At 33.3% G+C, this 25809-nt stretch overlaps 1 protein-coding gene across 4 annotated transcripts in view; it reads left to right on the top strand.

Moving 5' to 3' along the window:
* The window catches only part of PHIP (pleckstrin homology domain interacting protein), a 127160-nt gene that overhangs the window by 49055 nt on the left and 52296 nt on the right, over positions 1–25809 (top strand). For all 4 annotated transcript variants that reach the window (XM_060168418.1, XM_060168420.1, XM_060168419.1 and 1 more), the window contains 9 exons: positions 3484–3554; positions 4971–5071; positions 5168–5208; positions 5988–6086; positions 6897–7050; positions 7483–7617; positions 19044–19172; positions 20778–21003; positions 24864–25001. In XM_060168418.1, coding sequence (XP_060024401.1) covers positions 3484–3554; positions 4971–5071; positions 5168–5208; positions 5988–6086; positions 6897–7050; positions 7483–7617; positions 19044–19172; positions 20778–21003; positions 24864–25001 — 1094 coding nt within the window. The remainder of the gene's footprint in view (positions 1–3483; positions 3555–4970; positions 5072–5167; positions 5209–5987; positions 6087–6896; positions 7051–7482; positions 7618–19043; positions 19173–20777; positions 21004–24863; positions 25002–25809) is intronic.

Genomic DNA, 25809 nt, shown 5'->3' on the forward strand with positions numbered 1-25809 from the left:
ATCTGTGAATGGGGAGGTAGTACATACAGTGCTTCCATAGTGTTGAAATGACCATCTCTGAGCTCTCAAGGTAAAAAGTCATTTAGATTAGATATATCTCAATAATTGTTTCTGACATCTGTTTATAAACTATCAACCCAAATTGAGTTATTTAATAAAATAATTTGTGTATGTCTTTGTTATTTCGAAACAGTAATGTTTAGATAAACCTCATATGTGTGAACATTCCTGAATAGTGCCTCTTATGGCAGGGCATTTAGGGGGCTGTGGCAGCATGGGTAGCATAATACAGCAAACTATACTTCTTTTGCAGAAAGGATTGTGATCAAAGACTTGGCTCTTGGGAGAAAGCAGGCTGATTTCACTTTAGTTGCATTCTTAATATTTAGAATAGTAAAGGCTTTCTGTAGGCATTTAGATAAAAGTTGAAATGTTTCACTCGAGTATGGACAATAGCAGTAGTTAATTGTTTTCTCCTTTGAGTATTCTTTACCTCCTTATGATCTGGTTTTGATACCTTCGTCTTGTCCTGTCTTGTTTTTGAAGAAAAAGTGATCAGCAATTTTCGAATCAACATAGGAAGAAAAAATGTGTTTACAAAATTAAGCTCTCACTTTGTGCTTCTGGAGGATTACATTGCTAAGTACAGTAATATTTATTTGGAAGTGAGAAGTGATGTATTCCATATAAATGATTTTTTTCAGAACCTTTATGTAGATTCACCCATAAACCCACTACCCTAACAATTTTTTTCACATAATTTTAATAGCTGCATTATATTCCATTGAGCTGTTCCATACTTTGCTTAGTGATTTTCCTATTTTTGGACATAAAAGTTTTTTCTAGTTACTTATAAGTAATATTCTTTTCTATTTGTTATTATAATTGTCCCATGAAAACTTTTAGCTTGAGTTCAGGCATAAAAGTAAGAGTAATTTTCCTCACATGCAGACTTTGAGATGCCTGTTTTCCTTTCTTTATGTGTACATGGTTGATAACTGCCAAAAAATGTGGCCTTAATTACTAATGAGAGGCAAAAATCGTATTGAACGGTAATGCTTTTGAATAATCTTTGGGGTAAGTGACTTCAGCAACCCAGTCTGCATTAATTGAAAGAATCAGTTCTATCAGTAAATGAAATCTGTTTTGGAAACCCAAATCTCTTAATAAATTCACTTTTATATAGGGTTTATGTGTATGGTAACAACTCCCACTAGTAAAGACGCTGCTTCTTAGATGAGTAATTTGAGTGGCTGGTTGACTCGAAAACTGGCTCAAGAGATCTCTGAGTAGGAGGAAGGTGTCCAAGCCTAGACAGATGTGAGAAAAGAATTGGAATCCTAAAATGTGCAAATGATAATAATGATTACAAATTTTTATTAAGCACTTAGTCTGTCAAGCCTAGTGTTAGGCACTCTATAACTGTTATCTCATTAATTCTTATGACACCCCTATGAGGAAGGTATAATTATTATCTTCAGGACAGATAGGAGAGAAAACTGAGGCAAATACTGGAAGTGCACTGTCAGGACCTCCTCTTAACCACTAGGCCAAACCAAATAGCAGTTATTTCTTGATGGACCATCTTGAACTGGTTGAACCTACTAAAATACTAATAATGCTAATAATAATTTACTGAGTGTGCTGGGCACAGAACTAAGCACTTTATGTGCATTAAACTCATCTAATTCTCTCTGGGACTCTGAGATATGTTCTCATATTTACCCCCCATTTTACAGATTAGAAGACTGAGGTACAGAAACGTTAACTTGCCTAAGGTCACACAAATAAGTGGCAAAACTGGGAACTGAACTCAGAGAATCTTGAGTTCTAGGCCTTGTCTCAAAATATTTCCTCAAATGTACATTTAAAAATTATGTGTACCTGCTTATCTGTTTTTTTCTCTTTAAAAATATTAACATTCGTTTGAAATGACAATCTGTATGATTATTTGCATGTTCTGGTTATGAGTGCTAACTAACTGGTTGTTTGGCACATGTATGAGCAGTTGTGCCAAAACTTAATAAAAATGCAGCTCCACAGTCTACAAGGTACTAATGGAAGTAGTGCATTTAGTTGCCTTTATAGTTTCAGATAAATTTACTTAGAGTTAATTTTCATCTGAATAAATGTTTAGGTTTTAAGTGTTTTAGTAAGTTTCTCTTTCTCCATATCAGTTATGCTCAGCTGTATCAGAGCCTGTGAATATTAAGAAAATTTACAAATTTATTTTTTAAAATTTTAGAAAATAGTTTTTGTTGTGTTCTGTTGTTCAGAATATATAATGGATAGATCAGAAGTATTTTGTACTTTTTTTCCCTAAATGACCACAAGACGGAAACTGTTCTGTGTTCAGTAGTTGTGGATTGTGAAAGTTATGCAGTGCACTCTGGTTGAAGGCTCTAATTATTTTTTAGTTCTCTCTCCTAATATTCTGAGGAAAAACTTGGTCAAAATATATGTTAAGAAGGGCTTTAAATATGATCACTGTATTGGAACATTACGTATACATTGTACATATATTGGAGCTGGTATGGGTAAAATCTGTAATTTAATTTTCTTTAGTATAGTTGGCACTAAGCATTAATGTCAATAGCATTAATATAAAACATATAATCTGTAATATAATTATACAATTAATGTAAGTATAGTTGAGTGTGACCTATTTTCTATAGATCACTTTTTTTTTTTTTTTTGTGGTACACGGGCTTCTCACTGTTGTGGCCTCTCCCGTTGCGGAGCACAGGCTCCAGACGCACAGGCCCAGCGGCCATGGCTCACGAGCCCAGCCGCTCCGCGGCATGTGGGATCTTCCCGGACCGGGGCACGAACCCGTGTCCCCTGCATCAGCAGGTGGACTCTCAACCATTGTGCCACCAGGGTAGCCGTATAGATCACTATTTTAAATGAGCATTATAGTTGATGTGAGAGTCAAATAGTCTTCAGATTTTCACTAGAATGTAAGATTCTTAATTTTTGGAGTCTTAAAGGGCATATTTTATAGAAAGTAAACAGAGGGAGATGTTTAATTAACACTAATATTGAAAAAGTTTATTGATTGATGGTGTATATATGCCAATGAGACAGCACCTATTTTGCTAGTTTGTTCATGTTTACAAATGACCTGTATTTCCTTATATATTTGTGCATTGCTATTCTGCTGTGTAAAACTGAGAACCTGTTAAATTGGATTAGATGATTAGAAGTGAGTGTAACCAATAACTACATGCCAGGTGTGACAGTGGCTTTGTTTCATGTGTGGATTGTTGTATAATCAGGAGCTTCTGCAAAACCTGTATCTAAAGTTTCCACAAGATCCTGCTGATCATGACATATAATGATTTTGAACTTGTTTTTAGGAAGGGAGCCCTCTGTTGCTTCTTATTTTATTTTGTCCTTTTGTAGTTATTTTTGGAGACAGCTGAGTTCTGGTGTTGCTGGTCCCTTTGAGATATTTTTAATTGGTTATTTTTTGTATTACAGTCCGAGACCTGCAAAATTTACAGAGCGCCCTCGGCCTGGAGTTCAAATGATCTGTTCTTCTTTTAGTGCTGGTAAGATTTTTTTTCTTCCTAATTCTCCACTTAAAGTTGTATAAGTTGTATTCTCCACTTAAAGGGTTCTAGTGGAACACATAAAATTTTGGAAAATACTTGCTGTTGTAATATAAATCATATTCTCATGCACATACCAGGGGATGATCGTAAATTAGTTTATAAGTATTTGAACTTCGCTCAAGTTTAGCTTATATACTCATTTGGTTGAGTGTATAAATGATTAAGATTTTTCTTTAAGAAGACCATAATTCTTTGGTAGGAGGGATAAAATAGTTTCAAAATTGACTGTTAAAGAATAAATCTTTGAATAGTTATCTCTTTGAAAGAAAAGTATTTTTAAATCTGTTTTATATTTTTATGGATTTTGGAGTCACACATAGCGAAGTAAAATAGGTTGATAGATATTTGTACATCTTTATTAATTACTTTGCTCCAGATTATTCTTATTCGCTCTTTAAAAAGTAGCAGTATAGCAATGCTAAGATTCCAATTATGTTTTGAGTTTATGTAGCAGCATTTTGAATGGATATTAGAGTCTTTTTAAACAAATTATGATCCGGAGATTTTAAGCAAATTGATGAGAAAATGAAACACGAATTAATGTTCCTAATACCAGTTCCTTCCACGTTTATTTCCGGTTTTACCTTTTCTTTTCCTTTCATAATTGTGGAGAGCAGTAGTACCTGAGATAAGAGATTGCAAACTGAGGACATGAATCTATTTTTGCCATACTAATATCTAAACATCTTTAATTACTAGCTTCTAGATTTCCACTGCTACTGCCATGAAGACAGTTTTACTTCTAGTAGTAACATAATTATAGGCACTACATATGCTTCAGAATACTCTAGATGCAATTATATATAGCACTGTCTTCAGCACTATGGGAGGGTATTGATTCCAAGAGAGAGTAAATTGCATATACAAATAACTGTAATGCAGAGTAGAATGTATTTGCTACAGGACAAAGTCTGAGTGAGAGTTCAGAGGAGAGCAGGCGTATTTGATTGCAAGTCTGTAAAGCCTGTAGTGAAGGTGCTGGGCCCTAAAAATTTGATAGGATTTTAACAGATGGGAAATGAGGCAAGAGAGGGATTTCAGAATTAAAAGACATGTTTTCTAGTAATGGTGACTGATAATTTTAACATGATTATGTAGTTACTTGGTGAAATCATTTGTTACAAGAAAGCTTCTATAAATATTGAAAAATTCTTCCCAGGCAAAGCTTATGTTAGCAAACTTTCTTAATTTCAGGTTAGATGTATTATATACATTAGGATAAGTATGAATAGTTTTAGAATGAAATATTAGTCATTCAACATATATTATGATAATGTTGCTTGCATTTATTATTTAATTCCCAGAGATTCTGACATTGTGTCTCACTCATAAATGTTTGGTGTTATTCCTCAGGTGGAATGTTTCTGGCCACAGGGAGCACAGATCATATTATTAGGGTTTATTTTTTTGGATCAGGTCAGCCCGAGAAAATATCAGAATTGGAGTTTCATACTGTAAGTATTGCTGAAAAGAGTTAGATGAGTACAATTTAAATGAGTCTAACGGTTTATATTCAGGATCCTCTTTTTTGTTCATCTGTTTATATATAGGACAAAGTTGACAGTATCCAGTTTTCCAACACTAGTAACAGGTAAAATAATTATTTTTGTTTGTCAAATTTAATTCCAGTTTTTAAATTATGAAATAAAGACAATTCTTATGGTCAGGTTTTAGTTAGATTTGTATATTAATTAGCCACCTAAAATAAAGATCTTGACTAGTTATAATGAAAAGTCAATATAGCCTTCACATGCCTGTGAACACGGCTTTATGTTTTATCTGTAATAATGTTGGTTTATTTGGCCACTGTTTTTTTAATAATAGGGACTTTTATCCATCCTACATATTTTCTATACATATCAGTGTAAAGAAACTTAGTAGAGATTGGAAATGTATCATAATGTAGTATTTGAGGCAGAACTGTTTATGGATGATAAGCTTAGATGACATTGTATAAGTTTTCTCATGTTCTTGTTTTAAATTTTAAAAAGATATTTCTACGCCTGATTAGGATGAGTCAGGTTCTTTAATGTTGAAAGGAAAATCTGTGTTTTTCCATTGGAAAATATCAATTCTCTTTCTAAGGTAATAAATAGTGGCCTTGAATCACTTTTGAATGTTACTTGTGAGACCTAGCTGTGCACATTAGAATGTGTATATGTATTTAAAATATTTAAAGCCCATGAAGTTTCAGAAATTCTTAGATTTGCAGAGAATATCAGATAGAGTAATTTCTGTTATATTAGAATGCTGTGTAAGTAAAGATGAATGCTGTCTTTTTTAGCATTTTCAAAAACATAACTCTATTGGAAAGTGCACTTTGGTAGAGCACATATGATTTTTTTATTTGGGGGGTGGGCTTCTTTGCAGGTTTGTAAGTGGCAGTCGTGATGGGACAGCACGTATTTGGCAGTTTAAACGAAGAGAATGGAAGAGTATTTTGCTGGATATGGCTACTCGTCCAGCAGGGTAAGAGATGAAATTTGAAATATTACGTAGATATAGCTAGAACGTTTAAAGTTGTAAAGCTATATTACAGGTTGGTGTGACTCTCAGCCTGTAAGTGTATGTATCATAAACCATGTTAAAATGATTACTTTTCTGTAACAACTAGAGGTGCTTTTGGAGATGAAGATGTTGATTTTTATAAAATGAATTTTTGCCCTGTTTGAGAAGACCTGCTGCATTAATGATTCCTTTCAGTTCAGTTTTGTTAAGAGGAGGATGATAGTACTGTAAGAATAGCTGCAAGTTTTACTAGTTTTTTTCAGAAAGCAGAACATATAATGTTCCGTCTGATACAGGGATGATGTGCTATATCCACTGGTTGTCTCCAGCCAAGAGAAATTATACTACATGTTGTAACTGTTATTTTGGTTTTAATATTTTATAATTTTTCTGTTTGTATTTGTGTGTAGTAGTCCCGGAAGGGAGAGCAAAGTAGTTAGCAGGGCATGACAGCAACAGTAAAAGATGGTGAGTGAGCAGCATGGCTCAGAGTTCCTGGATCCAGAAAGAGTTAAAGCCAGTAATATTTACTCAAGGTCATCTATTACTAAGGACTTAGGAGTGCTGGAATCCTGATTTTGCTGACTCCGTGCAGTGATTTTTGCCATCGTTCTTTGTTGGTTCAAACTATTCTTAATTACCATGTTAAACAGTAGTTAGTTATCCATGTTAATAAATGTAACCTATAAGAAAATACATTTAGGTTTTTGTCATATTGGTATTTTAATAAATAATATCAGTGTAAACAAATACTGCCTCCATCACTTTCAGCCAAAACCTTCAAGGGATAGAAGATAAAATCACAAAAATGAAAGTAACTATGGTAGCATGGGATCGGCATGACAATACAGTTATAACTGCAGTTAATAACATGACTCTGAAAGTTTGGAATTCTTACACCGGTCAACTAATTCATGTCCTGATGGTGAGGAAAAAAGACTAATTTTTATTTGGTATAAACTGAAGCTGATTGTAGAATAGAATATTTTCATTAAGAAATAAAGTCTTTTGTATTATCTGAGATCTCTTGTTGGCTGGGTAACAGGTCTTTGTGGGAGAATGGAAATAATCTTAAAATGCACTTAAACAGGTTTGCCTTAGAAATATACATCTTGCTATTTTTTTAGTATGTAGGGCTGGATCAGTAAATAATATTCTCAGGTTTCACCAAATGATAGCAAATCCCTGGACAGTGATACTAGCTCAGCTTTGTTATTATACATCGATAAATTTGAAGATTTTTACCACTTTAATAATTCTTAAAACTCATATTTTAGAAATGTTGTCCTGTTGGTGTTTGAGTTTTCTTTTTATCTTTTAATATTTGTAATGCTTTGCCACTTAAAAAATATTTCAGGGTCATGAAGATGAGGTATTTGTTCTTGAGCCACACCCGTTCGATCCAAGAGTTCTCTTTTCTGCTGGTCATGATGGAAACGTGATAGTGTGGGATCTGGCAAGAGGCGTCAAAATTCGATCTTATTTCAATATGGTAATTATCAGTCTCTTCATTTTATGGCTGTTAAAGACCTGGGGAGTTCTTGACACAGGTCCCCTGCATATCACAAAGGAAATCCATTGAAGAAACGGTTCAGACATTGTTTCCACTTTAAGTTTTAAAAAAGAGTTATTATTTATTCCATACTTCTATTGAGATACTAAATTTAAAAGAAAATTGATATGTGTATTTCAATACCTGTATATTGTGATAACTAGTTTAGTTTTTAAAATACTTCTAATAGTGAAACTTTTATGAGAAACTCACAAGTATGAAAAGACAATATAGAGAAGAAAAATGTTTGGAAAACCATGTGAAGAAATTATAAATAAATATTTATAGTGTTATTGTATTTCGTCAGCAGTCCTCCAGTGCAACAGAATTTGCTTCAAATATATCCATTTTAAAATTAAAGCCAAAACAACAGATATTCTTGACTTTTATCAAGTTATGGTACATTAGGTATTTATTTGGGTTAAGCCCTTTTGCCTCCACATTTTGTTTCTTGTATAGATATTTAGCATATTTTGCTGAGTATTTGAATTGCAATGGTTTAATATCACACACAACTCATGCAGTTTCCACTCCTCTAACTAGTGTATGAAGGCAAAAGCGCTCCGCTCCTCAAATGCTGCTGTTGTGTATCTAGGCATACTTTTTTTGTCTACTTCCTGTATATCAGGGCTGCCTTTCAACAAAGAAAACAAAAAGGAAGGCATGTGTTTCTACTATTTCAGCATTTTTAAATTAAAAATCAATTATAAAAACCTCTAGCAATAAATCATAAAGCAATACAGTTAATAGTGTGTGGCCAGAATTATTTTGCAAAAAAAACTATTAGACAAAAAAGTCATTTGTAAAATGTAATGGCTTGTGAAAAATTTCATAAAAGTGACACTACTTGATTGATAATCATAATAAAGTGACTTTTATGTAGTAAGCAAGTAGAATATAAAAGGAATTTTTATTAGTGAAGAAATTAACTTTAGCTGTTGTGGATATGCCTTAGTGTACATAAGGTAAGATACAATTGGTCAAATTCTTATTTTTCTAAAAAGACAGTGTTAATTATTTGGGGTACAAGTGTTAGTGATAGATGGATTTCCTTAGTGATTATTTGTATAGAGAAGAATTTTTAAAAAACGAATCTTTAAATATGCTCGTAAAGAATTTTTTCTTTTCTCCTCCTCTGTCCTTGTGTTTCTGATTTGCTTCTTTTTGGAACATCTCTGCTGAATAAGAAAATAAGTCATATCTCAGTTTGCCTTTATAGCTTCAAAAGAACACAAATTGTGGGCTATACATGTTAGTTTCATATTTTCAAAAGTCATTGATGTATTAGTAGAGTATTTGGAGGGAAAGTATTCTCTCATACTTGAATATTGCTTTCACCTTTAAGTTATAAAGGTGAATTTTTCCTCATCAGGTAAGTTGATCACACTAATATTCCACATATCAGTAGATATAAAAATTGCAGCACCTTGAGATTGAAGTGACTTGCTCTTAGACCAATAAAAATTAGTGATATAACCAGGAGTAGAAGTCAGCCATATTATGTTGTATGCTCTTTGAAATTAGGTAAGGAATTAGTTACATTACTGCCTCAAAAAGTATTATTTGCTTAATAAGAGTTTTAGATAAAGCTATTTTCCTGTTCTTTCTATGAATAAGAGAGGGAAAAGCCTCTAAAGGGTGGAAGAAACCAATTTTTGTAATAGTAGAACTGGGTGGGTATCTATTGAATCTTCAAACTGAGAAAAACAAAACATAGACTAAAAAGGATTAAAAATATATCTTGCATTTAAAAAGCTGGAACATAAGCTACCCCTCATCACATTAAAATATAGATACTTTAATTTTTTGCATGCTTTTTAATAGCTTCCAAAATTCTTCTACTTCGAAAATACTTAATACCTCATTTGGGTCTCATGAAAACCTTGTAATATAATTAGGGTAGATTTTATTGTTACTGGTTTTATGAATGCAGAAACCGTACAGAGATGAAGTGATTTGCCCTGGTTTACGTAAATCACAAAGCTATCATACGGGCATTTGGGGTTTAAACCCATGATTTTTGTCCCCTGCTAATGTATTCTTAATGCTATCTCTAGTTGTGGTTGGTCATTACATAGCTAATTCCCCAGCTGTGTCCAGTTAGTGATATGTCCAGGGGGGAAATGTTTTCATAGTGATAGTAACTTTGAGTAGATCTTTTGAGATCTTATTATGTAGCTTGATGATTTTTCTGTCTCTTAATTTACAAGTTGCCTAAGTGCCCTACTTTTTGCTCTTCACTCCTTTGTTCACTTCATTTTTTTTTTTAATCTATAGGCAGATAGAAGATAAGGCATCCAGCATTGCTATTAAGAAAATAAAAACCATTTGAGGGAGAAGTAGAAGCTTGTGTTCACTGTCTGCTATCATGAATGTTGAGTTTTGGCTATAGTTACAACTATTTGGTTGTGTGTAGCTAATCAGTAAGGTTTTGAGTTACTAAAATAACATAGAAGTTGATCAAGTACAAATTCAATCCATGATATTAGATTGTACTAGTAATCATAAGTTCAATTTAATAAATACCTTTTGATCACCATGTAGAGGGATTCGTTATAGTATCTTGGATGATTTAAAGATGAATAATTCTAGTGGAATATACCCCATTTCTAGACTAGAAATTGTAAAAGTTTACACAAAGTATTGAGATTAAGTAATATTTCATTTGAGTTTTTAGATTGAAGCTTAGAAGTATTGAATAAATTCACTATTACACCTATGGCCAGAAAATAAGGAATGTAAACTGTACCTTTAAAAGAGCAAAAATTCTATATACAAATTCTTAAAAATGCAGGTTTTTATCAAGTGTATTTTGAGAGTACTGCTTTAATATTAGTCTTTTTATGATAATTGAATTTTCTACTTGAAATTTATAATGCTTTGCGAAAAGTAATGAAACCATGTAACAAATAATTATTTTATGTTAATCAGCATTTTACTGCACTTTTCTTACCTATTACGGAAGTTAAAAATCTTTAAAACATTTTTAGAATAAAAAAATATATCTTCAGTGGTTTCAAAGGTTGAATGTTTTAAAAGTCCATGTTTGACGTATGGTAATTGCATTTTAATAGATTGATTAATAAAGTTAATAAATTTTAAAATATTTTGAAACATTAACATTTTATTATAGTATGGCACGTGATATTCATCATTCAGATAAATTTTCTAATTCCTTTTTTCTTTTTCCTGTATCAAGTACAGTTTTTAAAATATTTTAGCACCACCTAAATCTGTAAACAGATTAAAAGATTGAGAGTTGAGATAAAAATATTTAATTTCTTGTATGCTTACATAATCCCCTAATTCATTTCATTTCAAAATCTTATAAATTCTCAACTTGCTGGTGGTGGTGTCTAGACAAACTGATGGGGTTATTTTCCTCATTTTTATTGCTAGCTTTCCTCTTAATAGAGGATCTGAATGATAAAAGCAGTTGGGGGTGGGTGCTGGGTTTGTTTTTGTTACTTGTAAGAAGTGTATGATGATATGGTATAACTCAGGGTATCAAATGGGATAGACAATACATGCTCCTTGCACTCCCCTGCCCCTCTGTTGTTTCATCTTTAACTAAAAAATAAAATAATGTAAACTTCTAAAAGCATTTGTTGGAAAAGCATAATATGTAAGGTGGAAGGCTCGAGCCTTTCTTTCCTCTTTTTTAATGAACCAGAGAAAGAAGCTAAAGAGAATATTGTAGAGAACGTTGTGAACATAAGATAACTTTATTCTTTAAAAAACCTAAATTCTAGGCCTTAAGCTATACTTACTTACATTCGTCTACTAACTGTCAATTATTCATGTTTCAGCTGAATAGATCCTATATAGCTTGAGTATTCAGGGCAAAAGTTGAGTATTTTGGGATATTTTATTGAAGACTGATAGTGTATATTAAGAATATTTCAAACTATTGATGTATAGTTGAGCAAGCCCATGTTCTGTCTTTGGATGTGACAGGAGGCATCTTGTTTTGATAACAGTTGTTCTAAATTCTAGTTAAAAGGCTGTAAACTCCTATTAAATGCTAAGAGGCAGATAAATTATTTCGCAGAATAACTTGAAAATGTGTGCAAACTCTCTGAACTAAAGTTGAGGGTTTTTGTATTATATTCCCCATTCCCCCAAAAGAGGTAGGCAAGTTTAGAAGTTTAATACACCCATAAATGTTCCTAAAATACAAAGTTGTTTTTTATAGCCTTTTTTCCCTTTAAATTTATCATAGTACAGCTAAGTTTTAACTACAAGTTTAATGAAATGAGTATTAACTTAATTTGAAAAGATATGAAAAGTGACTTTGAAATTTCTTAGTACTAGGCCATTTTATTGTTAGGTAGAAAATAAAGATGTTTGGAGGGGGATTTGTAGCTTTCCTCATGTCTCTGGCACTTTTGCTTTATCTTTTCTGCTCTCTTTTCTCTATTTCTATTGTTCTAGCTGTGTCTGTCTGTCTGTCTCTTTCTCTCCATATCGTTCTATTTCTGTAATGTTATTCAAAGCTCTAGTTTGTTGCCTTTTGTCTGGTTTTGATTTTAATTGAAGAGTACAGTGTCTCTGGCTAGAAAGCAATTTTACTGAATTTGATTTTTGCTTTGCTTTTGTTGTTTCATGGGTAAATTCCAAATAACAGTTTTCATTTATTTGATTAAATTTTCCTTATTTTTTATAATTGTTAACCTTTCTTTTACTTGAGATTTTAAAAAAATGTTCCAGTGTCCACTAATCCAGAACAATATATTTCTCCTTGCAACGTTCCAAACAAGCAGAGGCTGCCAATCCACCACTCAGAATTTTTGCACATGCATACTTCTGACATTAACATGTTCTCAGTGTGACCTTTAGTTTAGTTTTGGACAATTGTAGCTGCATGTATCTAGGAAAGGGAGAAAGAAGCTTGAAATAGGTGTATCTCATATCGTGTTCTCTTGTGAATCAAGATTTCAAGACCTTTCTTTCTCTTCCTCTCTCTTCCTCCATCTCTCTTTCTCCTTTCTTTTTCTCCTTCCTTCCCTCTTTTGTTCCTTCCCTTTTATCTCATTACCTATCTATCATCATCTAACAGGATGTCATATACCTGTACTCTGTTTGTTAAAAGGATTTTTCTGATACTTCCATTCTTTGTTTCAGCCTCTCTGCATAAGAAATTACCTTCAATCTTCTGATTATAAACTTCAGTTATTGTCATTTTCTTTCAGGTTTCTGGGGTTCTTTAGATTCTGTCTCTTTCTCATTCTGTATCTTGATATCAAAAACATATCTTAATATTTGTTGCCATGAATGTGAGCTTGTCATACTATATTATATTTGGTGAATTACTTTTTTTTATGTAGTAATTTTGACATGTTCCATGAGTTGCTATCACAAGGATATTTTGAGATTTGATAGTTATAAGGGAAAGTATGTAAAATTACAGAATGTAAACATGCAGGTGAAAACATTTTGATTAGCAGACACTTGAGTGATTTTGTACATAAACACAGAATATGGGAAGAGTAGGACGTGGTCCTTCTTTTGTTTTTGTTTTTAATCCAGCTTGCAGTTAAGTTGGGGAGATAAAATATACCTGAAAAGATAAGTATGGCTGAATAGTTTGAAGTGGTAGTGTGGCATATGAGAAAAGATAATTGGTATATCTAAAAATGTAAGGATAACTTCAGGGTGGATGGTCAGAGGAGGAAGAATTGGAATTATGCCTTGAAAGATAAATAACAGTTGTGTCAGAAGATAATTTTATAAGTAAGAGGAATATTATATAAATAGCCAAATAAGAAATGTTAAGACATGTTCATAGAGTAATTTGGAAAGTTTTTCTGGAATAGACTTTGAAAAATCGGTGATAAAATGAAAAGCATAAATTGAAGTGGCTTGTTGGTGCCCTCAAATTACTTGTTAACATAAAGAATAGCTAACCTAGTGGGGGTTTTGGTGAATTACTTTATATTCTAGAAACTTAAGAGAAAAATATTTTGGTTGCCAGTGGTAGTGTTTCAGGTATGAAATTGGATAGGTGGGGGAGATCTGCTTTCATCAGTGAAGTCATGATGAAACATTGTAGCAACAGGTAGTAAATTTGTGAAAGAAAAACATACGTAGGACTTGGTGTTCTGTGATGATAGAAGGATTAGAGCTAGAGAGTGACAGAAAATTTAATAAATGTGTTAAGAGTATTGAGCCTAGGTGATCTTGACAACAGTGATACTCTTAATGGAAATATGAGAGATGTGAAAGAAAACGGATTTTTTTAATATGTTTATTGTGACGTAGTGTTGGACTTTTTGTGGAAATGGACAGCCAGCACTTGGAGATAGACTACTTGGAGAGGCTAGTTGTAGAGAGAAAGAAGTGTAGTCTTCTGTGTAGAAAGATGTCATGGAGATAGAGAGGACAGTGTAGAGGGCTTAAAACTAAACATTTAGAAATACAGTTGACCCTCTAACAACATTGGCTTGAGTTGTGCAGGTCCACTTACATGCGGATTTTTTCAATAGTAAATACTATAGTACTACCCAGTCCACGGTTGGTTGAATCCACGGGATGCAGATCGTCGATACAGAGGAACTGCGTATATATGGAGGGCTGGCTATATAGTTATATGTGGATTTTTGACTGTGCAAAGGGTTGGCGCTCCTAACCTCCTTCATCATTTAAGGGTCAACCTTAGTCATGTTTAGCAGAATGGAGAGGAGATTACAATCTCCAGAAAGTGTGTTGGGAAGACACCATGCTATGTCAGAGAGGCCAAAGGAGGAGAATCAGTTTCAAGGAGGACTTGATTAATAGTATTACTTCCCTCAGAGAAATCAGAATATGGGTGAACAAAATGGTGTTAAATTTGAAGATGAGTTATTTATTTTAGTAGTACATTTTTCTTTTGATGAACATTAGAGTTGATTCTTCAGAATCACCTTAATATATCTACTGGTTTTATTAAGTCAGTTACAACAGTTTCCTTTTTTATATAAACTTATTTATCTTGGCACCATTTATTTTAAATAGCTATCTTTAATTCATATGTAATAATGTTACCATTAATTAAAGAATTTTCAATGTTAAAGTAAACATTTATTTAGGAATAATCTTTTAAAGTAACTTGATGACACCTGGACTGTTGGAGTGTGGATAGCTTCCCCTAAGATATATTCTTGGTTTACACTGTTACTATAGTAGTAATTAGAAGGTGACCTAAGCATATTTTAATCATAGGTATGACAATGTCTATCTCCAGTATCTAGGGTACATTCTTAATTAAGTTTATTTTCCCCCAGGTTGATAGCTTTAAAGGTTCTTTATACATAAGACTTTCTAAGGGTAATTCTTAGCATAAATTTAGTTTCTCAGCTCTTTTATTCTTGGAATATGAATCTATCCCATAAAATTATTAGGATATTTTGAAAGGTTCCTAATTTGAAATTGTGGAGTATTTTCTAGGTGAGATACTTACTCCCTTCTAATCAATGGTATATTTTAAAAAATGAATGAGACCCCCAAATTGACTGTGGTCATAGACTTGGAATAATTCCATAAAAGGATGATTCTGCCTAAGAAAGCCAATTTTTTAAGCATCCTGATTTGTGTTGAGTTCCTTTAGGAGTACATACTTCTCATATTCATCTCTGTGTGTTCCTCACAATTGATGTAATTTAGACCCTATAATTTTAGTCTGTATTCTGGTGCTTTTAGCATACCTCATTTTCAGATTGTCCAGTTTTTCCAAAAAAGGCTTCCTGAATATTAGGTGTTAGGATTTTAGAAGTGGGTAGGACTCTAGTGATCATTTAAATGACCTTTATCATTTAGCAGAGATATTAAGTGATTTACCCATTACTAGAGGAGAGGTCTCTTCAGTCTTAGGCATCAGTCTTCTGTCTCCTTTAATTATTCATCTTTCTATTTCACAAGAATTATATTAGAAGTTGTGGATTGTATTCTGCCTTGAAAAGGGTACTAGTATTCTTCATTAAGTATGACAATTCTGTCATCATCAAAGCTCTTTAATTCATAAGTTTTTGCATTGATTTAATTTTTTCCAAGTTCAGTGTAAACTTCTAAACTAACAAGATTGTGCTGCTCATTTCTTGGAAATATTTCTAGAATTCTTTAGTCAGTATGAGAATTTTCCTACAAAGGAGTCATTATTTTAATTTGTCTGGTCTTTTCATCCGTTACTTTAAAAAACAAAACAAAATAACCTTATCATAGTCACTGAATGTATTTTTCTGTTTTCTTTTAACTCCTATTCTTCTTGAAATTTTTACACTTATTAGTGAATATTACCTCATGGATTTTCTCAGCTTTCCTTACTGTGGTTTAGCAAGTATGAGTTTTATTATGTGGTCTTTGTTTTCATATGTCCCAAATAATGTTTAGCAAGCATACTTGATATTATTAGGGGAATAGTTCATCTAAAATTCACTGATTTTGAAAATTTGTTATTATTCATTTCTTTCTGTTTTTAAACTTACTAGAGCATGCTATAAGTACTGGCATAAGTTATGTACAATGTTAAATTTTATGTTGACTTTTTCTATTGAGCATTTAATTTTATGATAGGTTCATATACCTTTTTATCTAAATGTATTTTTAATTGAAGTGTAGTTGATTTATAATATATACGTTCATGTAACTTCAATATGAATAGAAAGGATGTTTTCTTCCTTTTAGTTTTTGAATGTAAACCTCATTGCTTTTTAGTTACACATGCATACTCAAATAGTGCCTTCATTATTAAATTTTTTCTTTAAGAATTCTTAGTCATAAATATTCTGACCCTGGTTTAAGAAGATGAAATCCCTTTCAGAGAGAAGTATTTAACTATTTTTAATGGTTGGCTTAGTTAATTATAGCATAAATCATAAAAATAGCTAGGGTATATTTAGCTGTATAGGAAAGTAAAATATTTTCCTACTTTGATCAACTGGAAAGGCTAGATGGCATTTTGTAGTTAGGGCTGTTTATTATCTGAGGAGCTTTTTCTGAAGATAAATTTGGCATTTTACATAGTAAGGTTATGGGCACCTTTTCTAGTTGGTTTGTAAGTAAAGCAGATCCATTGTCTTCTTTAATAGTTAATCCAAATAATGTAGTTTTGAAATACACTTTCATATTCTCCATATAAAAGTCACTCTGGAGTTATACAGATGGCTTATACCACGAGAATTTGTACCATCCTGCCATACTCACAGTGGCATGTGTTATTGTATAGCAACACAGTGATCTTCAATAGGATTGCTATTTTTTCTTTGCTTTTTTAGAGCTTTAGAAGTTCTGCCTCTCCCAAGTATTCTCTCAGAGATCTTCTACCAACAGTAAATGTGGCAACATTGGTAGGTAGCATGGGTATAGGGTTGATTAATCCTCACCACCACTCCCCCCCCCCGCCACCTCCCCAAAAGAAGAATGTAGAGCAAGATGGTCTAAACATTATATAAAGGATACCATGCTTATGAACATCCATCAGACATACTTTGGCATTGCTGAGTCAGACTCTCAGATCTCTTCCTCTGTTCTACCGTATACTTAGAATTGTAAACTTAGAATAGTATTACAGTTCTGGGAGCATTTATTATATTAGATTTATAAAGTAGTTGGGGTTTTTTTGTTTTTTTTTCTCTGCCTTTTGTGAAATTTTGAGTGAATTGAGGTATAAAACATCTAACAACACATGGCCAAGACACTTTTAATTCTTTGGTCTTGAGTTTTTTATGTAAAATTCTATATAGAGCTAAACTTTGTTCGTGTGATTAGGTATTATAACAGTTCATGTAACTTTTTATTTCCCTAGACAACACTGAAAAATAGAGATGTGAATCCTGACATTTCGCTTATATTCTTTCGTTTTTGGAAAATACGAAGCTATATAGCTAGTAATGCCCTTAGGTTAATCTAGAGAAGTAGTTCTTTCTTATTTTTGAACAGTTTTAAAGTAGACTTCGAATCAGTTCCCTTTCTCTGTTATCTTATCCTCCAACTTTCTTCACAACCAAGAAATGATCCTGTTTCACTTACTCATTTTCTTGCTTTTATGTTATGTCTTTTAGTGTATTAGACGTTAGATTACTTCACCAGTTTTCTTTCATGTGATTAAATTTTAAGGAAATTTATTCTTATTTCTTTTCCATTATTATCACCGTTCAAAACAGCATTAATAAACACCTGTGTGCTCATTCCTTCTTTTCAACAAGCCAAAGGAAAAATTAGTTTTCTTTTTGAGGTAATCCCATTTGTGGTAGTATATAAACTTCTTAGGCAGAGCCCTTTCTTTTAGAACAATATTTTCTCTGTTGACCAAAATGCAAACCTTCCTTGAAAAATCAACTATTCTTCAAAATTTTAATTTCACTTCTGTACTTGGTGAACTGTACATTCATCCCTGTGCCATATTTTTAACACTAAAGAAAGAAAATTACCACTTCTCTCTTTTCCAAGCATTTACTGGGATATTGGGATATTACTAATAAAACCAATTTGTTCTAGATCAGTGGATACCGGAACAGAGAGGAGGTATTTCTTACCTGATAATGTGTGTGTGTTCCGATTCTGCTAATCCAGAAATCCAGTCACATTTGTTGAAAATCATCCTTAGTTGTTATTTGTTAGGGAGTCAACTCCCTATTTTAGTTGTTTTCTGAAATTCAGTCCCTAGTTGTGCTTTAGATAGGGTAGAATTTTTACCTCTTTCAGAACACTGCTAAAGAAGTTTTCAACTGGAACATAGTCTGAAGAAGCACTGAGAGCAAAAAAATTCAGAGTGGTGATTGGCCACCTCTGTTTGATTGACAGGTTGCAGGGAGAAACCCATTCGTTCTGGATTAATGGAACTGGAAAACAGAAAACAATTATCAGGTAAAAAAAACCTTTTCTTTAACCTTTGAAATTCACCATTTAAAAAATGAGTCAGACCATCAAGGGAATTTATTACCAAGAAGAAAAATTTAGTGTCTTGTGAGCAGTGATCTCTGGCTATTACTTCAAGAGTTACCAAAAAATTGCTACAGTTACTCCACATTGTCAGCCTTTGCTGAAAGGGCTTGATTAAATGCAGATGAGATGGACTGTAAGGTGCAATTTCATTTTAAATCCGGGTTACAGACATGAAGCAGAACTATGGGTGGGGGAGAATGGTGGTGTTTTATTTCCTGACTTGTGTCTGGTCTATGGATAAAGATAATACGTTGTTTTTCAAGGCTTTTAATCTGGCACTTTTCATGAATATTCACAAATTTTGTTACTATACTGTGTTTGTTTTATCTTCACTTCATTAGGATATATACTTACGTATCTTTTATCATAGAATTTTAGTAACAATAGTGACCAGCCAGTTCTTTATATTTTAATGGCAGTTTTCTGATTGTTGGTTAAATACATTTCAGATTGAAGGCCAAGGACATGGTGCAGTATTTGACTGCAAATGCTCTCCTGATGGGCAGCATTTTGCATGCACAGACTCTCATGGACATCTTTTAATTTTTGGCTTTGGCTCCAGTAGCAAATATGACAAGGTAGAGTACTATGACTGTATATCTACTCCTTATAGTTGTTTGTTTGTTTGTTTTTAAATCCATAGATGTTTAGGGGTTGTATTTTGGGGAGGGAAGTGATAATTTTATATTTCAGAAGAAATAACGTTTTACTTAGCCTGCTAGAAAGGTCTAGATTGCACTTCTTAGGTTGGGGTATATAAGATGGGTGTTGGAGATGTCCATAGAGGGATTTGTTGAAATTCTGTAAAATGTTTTACTTATATGGAGAATATGCATTTGTCTGCGGTACAATTCTGTGGCTTTTATGTGGTTCTCAAAACAATGTATGGCCTGGGCTTTCCTGGTGGCGCAGTGGTTGAGAGTCCTCCTGCCGATACAGGGGACATGGGTTCGTGCCCCGGTCCGGGAAGATCCCACATGCCGTGGAGCGGCTTGGCCCATGAGCCATGGCCGCTGAGCCTGCGCGTCCGGAACCTGTGCTCTGCAACGGGAGAGGCCACAGCAGTGAGAGGCCTGTGTACTGCAGCAAAAGAAAAAAAAAAAAAAAAAAAGTAAAAAATGTATGACCTACTGTGATGGTAGTTAATATTTTTAAATATTAAAGGCCCTATCTGAGATTAGTGACTAAAAGATTTAAATTGTTTATCTGTGGTAGAGTTGTTTAAAAGGTTATCATAGTAAAAACTGAAGCGTTCAGGTTTAAGAAATTCCAAAGTAAATGATAAAATTTAAAGTTACAGATGTGTCAGGTATGAGTTCATGTTAATAATTTTTATATTCAGAAATTTTAGAGAAAATGCTTATTCTCCTAGAAAATCATGTCGTTAATTTTTTATATTATTATTATATAAACCATGCTTACTGTATACTTACGGATTTTCTTAAATTGTATGAGTGGTTTCATTAAAGAGTTTAATTCAGAGAATAAATTGATTTCTCGTTGCAAAGTGCTAAAACAAATAATTACCATATTTAGTAATTTTAAAGATAAGATAAAGCATGATAGCCCTGGGAAAGTAAAAGTACTGCTGAAAGATTTATGCCTAGATTTAATTTTACCATTTAATTTGAAATTATGTAACTTATTTTTAATTTTTTTTTATGAATACAGTCTCTTTCTATTCCAGGGAAACTTTAAAGCAGCTTTTTTTTTTTAACATCTTTATTGGAGTATAATTGCTTTACAATGGTGTGTTAGTTTCTGCTTTATAACAAAGTGAATCAGTTATACATATACATATATCCCCATATCTCTTCCCTCTTGCATCTCCCTCCCTCCCACCCGCCCTACCCCACCCCTCTATGTGATCTCCCTGTGCTATGCGGCTGCTTCCCACTAGCTATTTTACATTTGGTAGTGTATGTATGTCCATGCCACTCTCTCACTTTGTCCCAGTTTACCCTTCCCCCACCCTGTATCCTCAAGTCAAAGCAGCTACTTTTCTAATCGTAAAATTTAATGTAGAACATACAAAGATTTATTTACAGTTAATTCAAGAAAATAATATTCTTTTATATTATTGTTTAATACCATGATTTATATTAAAATGTTTGCCTTCCATTAGAAATCTATAATGATAAATTTTTCTTTGTCCATTCTTCTATGGGCCTTTCTTTTTATAGATAGCAGATCAAATGTTCTTTCACAGTGATTATCGGCCCCTTATCCGTGATGCCAACAATTTTGTATTAGATGAACAGACACAGCAAGCACCTCATCTGATGCCGCCGCCTTTTTTGGTTGATGTCGATGGTAACCCTCATCCATCAAGATATCAGAGATTAGTTCCTGGTCGTGAAAATTGCAGGGAGGAGCAACTCATCCCTCAGATGGGGGTAACTTCCTCAGGTAAATGCTCATTTTAATTCCATGCTAAATTTTCCTTTTCCTATTGAAATCTTATAAAATTGATAATTGGGTAGAACTTTGTTTTTAATTGTTTTGAACAGATGAGAAGTAAAATGATTTTTATAATTCTTTAAAGTTCTTTGAATAATGCTTAAGTATTGCAAGACAGTTAAGAAGCATTGGAGGTTTAAAGCAATAATTTTGGTCTATATCTATTTATAACCTTCTGAGGACTAATAGGGTAAGTCTATATTTGGTATGAGATGAGTCAGTTCATTTATTTATTCATTCAGTAACATACATTGTGAATCTCCTCTGTCACTGACACTTGCTAAGCTGTGGTATTCAGCAGTGAACTAAACAAATGCAATCCTTGCTCTCGTGGAGTGAGTTAGATTAGTAAACAGTTATAAACAAATACATAGTTAAAAATTATGAATAATTATTAAAGCAAATAATAGTATGATGTGAGAGAGAGAATAAGACTAGATAGCCTAGGGGACTTCCCTGGTGATCCAGTGGCTAAGACTCTGCGTTCCCAATGCAGGGGGCCTGGGTTCAATCCCTGGTCAGGGAATTAGATCCCACATGCCACAACTAAGAGTTCGCATGTGGCAACTGAAAGCTCCTGCATGCGACAAACGAAGATCCCATCCTGCATGCCGCAACTAAGACCTGGCACAGCCAAATAAATAAATAAATATTAAAAATAAATAAAAGACTAGATAGCCTGTTCACGTTAACGATTGTTTTAAGAAGTGATCAACTTTTAAAAGTTTAAGAAATTTAAGATAGGAATGAAAAGTGTTGCTGTTTTGGAGGGTGAAGTAATGGAGGGTGAAAGTTGAATTAGTTGAAGAATCGAATGGGAGTTGAAATGGAGACAAGGTCTACAGGCTTCTTCCCTGCTTTTGGCAAGAAGAACAGCACTAATTTATTAAGTGAAAATAAATGGAAGGACTGTAAAGAAAGTTAAACCAGTTTTGCAATTATGAATCTTTGTTATATTTTAGACTAGAAAAATGTTTATGAAAACAGTTTAGGTTCTCAACTAGCATAAATGGACAAAACTTCTAAGTAGATATGAAGGACATTATGGGATGTAATATATAATGAGTTAACTTTTAAATAATGAATTTAGAATCTGTAAGCAGCACAGAAAAATCAATCATCTCTTATTTTCTTAAAGGGTTGGGCATGTGAAATTATAATAAAGAATCTAGAGTATGTGAAACTAAAATGTTTCAGTACGTGGACACAGCATGAACTCAATCCAAGAAAAGGCAGGATTTGAGAAATCTAGGCAGGCATTCAGATTAGAGAATTCACAATTGTTAGAGAAGTCTTGGTCATAGGACTGAAATTAAGATAAATGTCTTCATTCCCTTAGTGGGGAACTGGCAAGAATCAGATCTTTCCCATGTCTAGTCAGGTACCTAGGCTGGGATTTCAGGCACAGGGAAATAAGAAAAGGACTCATTTATTAAAATATCAGTGCTATTTAATTATCGTGATTATTCTTCCCTTCATTTAACAGTTTTTAAAGGGCTTTCATAAATAACACTCATTTAATCCTTCTATCTGTGGTGTCCCAATTCTACAAATTGAGAAAATGAAAATTTAACAACATTATGTCTTGTTCAAGTTAAAGTACACGGAATCGTAGGGACTCACATCCAGCTCTGACTCCCAGTCCATTGTTCTTTCTTCCATGCCAAGCTGCCCTTAGAGTAACAAGTGGACTTGATCTTGAAAATGAAATAGACACCAGTTATAGTATTGGGCTACAAGAGAACCCAGAGCAATAATTATGGCTTCACAGTGAGTCACAGAATTTTTAAGTGTTCTAGTAGCTCACAGAATTCAGGGTAAATATCATTTCCTTCGTTATTTTAGACTTGCCAGGTACAAAAATAGAACAAAAGAAAAATACTTTTTGAAAAAATTTTAGCATCATTTCTAATTATGTTTCTATTTTCAAATCTGGATCTGTAGTAAAATTTATTTGGGGAAATAGAGTTAGGTAAACATACATGTTGGATATTGTAATAAGTTGGTTTGAGTGCAGTTTTGTTATATCTACACTGAACAATACACTTTAAATGTTTTCTCAGTTGTAAACTTGAGCTGTGTCAGATTCAAACATGAGATGTTTTCTCACCAGTATACCAGGAAAGAGGCGTCCATAGGCATTTTAATTTTTACCTCTGTTCACTTTTACCACTTTGTAGCTTTGTGACCTTGGTCAAGTTATTTTATCTCATTGAATTTTAGTTTTCTCTTATAAAATGAAATAACCTTATGTGCTTAATACATGTAATTTCCTCTTTTCTTATACCTTCATACTACTACTACTTCATTTCAGAATATACTTTGTATCTTACTAACCCACTCTAAAAGTCTGATCGCATCAAGTCCTTGCTTACATTCCCACATACCCGATATTAATTGCTGTTTTCTCTCCTCTTGTGGCAATGCCTTTCATATCTCTCATAACATAACATTTTCTTATTTGTTCAGCAGGATTGAGCATCTTTATATGCCTAGCATTGTTCTAGATTTAGGATTAGAATATTAAGATGGATAAGAAAATTCATGCTTTTGAAGAACTAATAAGTAGTGGGCTTCCTTTCTATATTGGGCTGAGTACTAAGGTATGTACACAGTCAGTCCTCCGTATTCCTGGATTCAGCATCTGTGGAGTCAACCAACCCCGTATAGAAGGTATTCGGGAAGAAAACCCCAGAAAGTTCCAAAAAGCTAAACTTGAATTTGCTACTTGCAGGGAACTATTTACATAGCATTTGCTATTACGTAGCATTGTATTAGGTGTTTCAGGGGTAGTCTGGAAAGATTTCACATAGGAAATATGGAGATGCCATTTCTCTTGGTGCTTGAAGGATGTTAGCATTTATCACATTTGTACTTGAAGTGGTCAAAAGCTCCAAAGCATAAAGGTGTATATCCTATTACGAGAGTAAAAGAGTCAGGTAGTCTCATATCACTGGTGTGGGTGAGAATTGATGTTGGAAAAGCAGGATGGGTTAAAATACACCAAGTTCCTCCCTACTTCAGAGCTTTTGTATTAGCTGTTACCTTCTGTCCAGAGTGTATTTCTAGCTCTTCACATGGGTGACTAATTCTTTTTTTTCTTCAAGTCTCACTCAAATGCTTTTCAAAGTGGGCTCTTTTGACTTTTCTGACTCACCATAGGTAGTTCCCATTTCTCTCCTTCCCCATTTTCTCTATCTCATCACCTTCTTTATGTTGACAACATTTTTTCCCAATCTTCATTTGTGTATGGGTTTATCATTCAGTTTCCCCATTAGAATGTTAGCTCCCTGATGGTCAGGGACCGTGATGTATCTTGTTCACCACTGGATCCTCAGTTTCTTGGTGTAGTTCCTAATACATAATGGGCACTCAAGAATTTGTTGAATAAAGCAGTAAAGCTTTTTGAGAAAGTGGGTAATCAGATTTGCCTTTTTTAAAAGAAGATCTAAGATGAAATCCTTCTTTTGCCACTTACTAGATATATGACTTTGAATAGTTATTTTGATTTTCTTATCTATAAAATAGAATTAATAATACCCATGGGATTGTGGTGTTGTAATGATTATATGAGTACCTGAATCATGGTAAACACTAAGTAAAAGTTATGTCATCATCATTATCGTTATTTTTAATGAAGATTGAAGGGGGCATGTTTCCTTTTTTTTTCTCTCTCTCTTTCCCGTCATTCACAGTTGCTCATTTTAGGTCTTTTACTCAAGCAAAATTAATGTTTAATTATGGACTCAAAGTGAGGTTGGTAAGTAACATGGTTTGAAATATCCTTAGCATTTTTGTGGTTTACATAGGACTGAACCAAGTTTTAAGTCAGCAAGCAAACCAGGAGATCAGCCCACTGGACAGTATGATTCAAAGACTACAACAGGAGCAAGACCTGAGACGTTCTGGTGAAGCAGGTATCAGTAATACCAGCCGTTTAAGTAGAGGTAAGCAGTGATTCTTAAGTGAAATATTTAAAAAATTGAAGCAGTCTAAACCTACAGCAGTAGAGAAGCAATTAAACAAATATGGTAAATCCATTATGTGAAATATTAGGCTGCCAAAATGATCATGGTTTTGAAGAATATTTAATGACCTAAAAAAATATTCTTAATATAAGGTTTCACACTATGGACAATGAGTTTATTAATGTATATATTCTTCCAAATCTCCTATAATAAACATGAATAATTTAGAAAAATGTTAAAAATAAATTTTTTCAATAATTTATGGAATACATTCAAAGCCACATTCTCGAACATCTCACCATCCTTAATGTTGTATATTATTAAACTTTAGAGAAAATTTATGAACCATAAATGTCCTTGGGTTTGTGTCTGTTTTTGCTTCTTATATAGTTTTCCCAAAAATACACAGTGGGCAATTTTTTTTTAAGTAATATTAGGTTTTACATCTTTGGAGCTTAACAGTCCATAGTCATGATTCATTAACTTATCTAGTCAACTGAATAGCCATGTTCTGTTTTCATTAAGCTTTTGCTTGTGGTTTAGCTCCTAATTTGGTGATGTGATTATCTGCCACAGCACTATGAAGTTTCATGTGGAAGACAGTATGGATTTTTTCCCCCTGGTGTGTTTGTGTGTGTGTGTGTGTTTCCTGTTAGAAACTAATGGAGAAGTGTCTCTAAATAGAACTTACTTACTTACTTACTGATTATTTGCCACAGCACTATGAAGTTTCATGTGGAAGACAGTATGGATTTTTCCCCCTGGGTGGGTGTGTGTGTGTGTGTGT

The sequence above is a fragment of the Lagenorhynchus albirostris genome, chromosome 12, assembly GCF_949774975.1.
Source record: "Lagenorhynchus albirostris chromosome 12, mLagAlb1.1, whole genome shotgun sequence".
NCBI lineage: Eukaryota > Metazoa > Chordata > Mammalia > Artiodactyla > Delphinidae > Lagenorhynchus > Lagenorhynchus albirostris.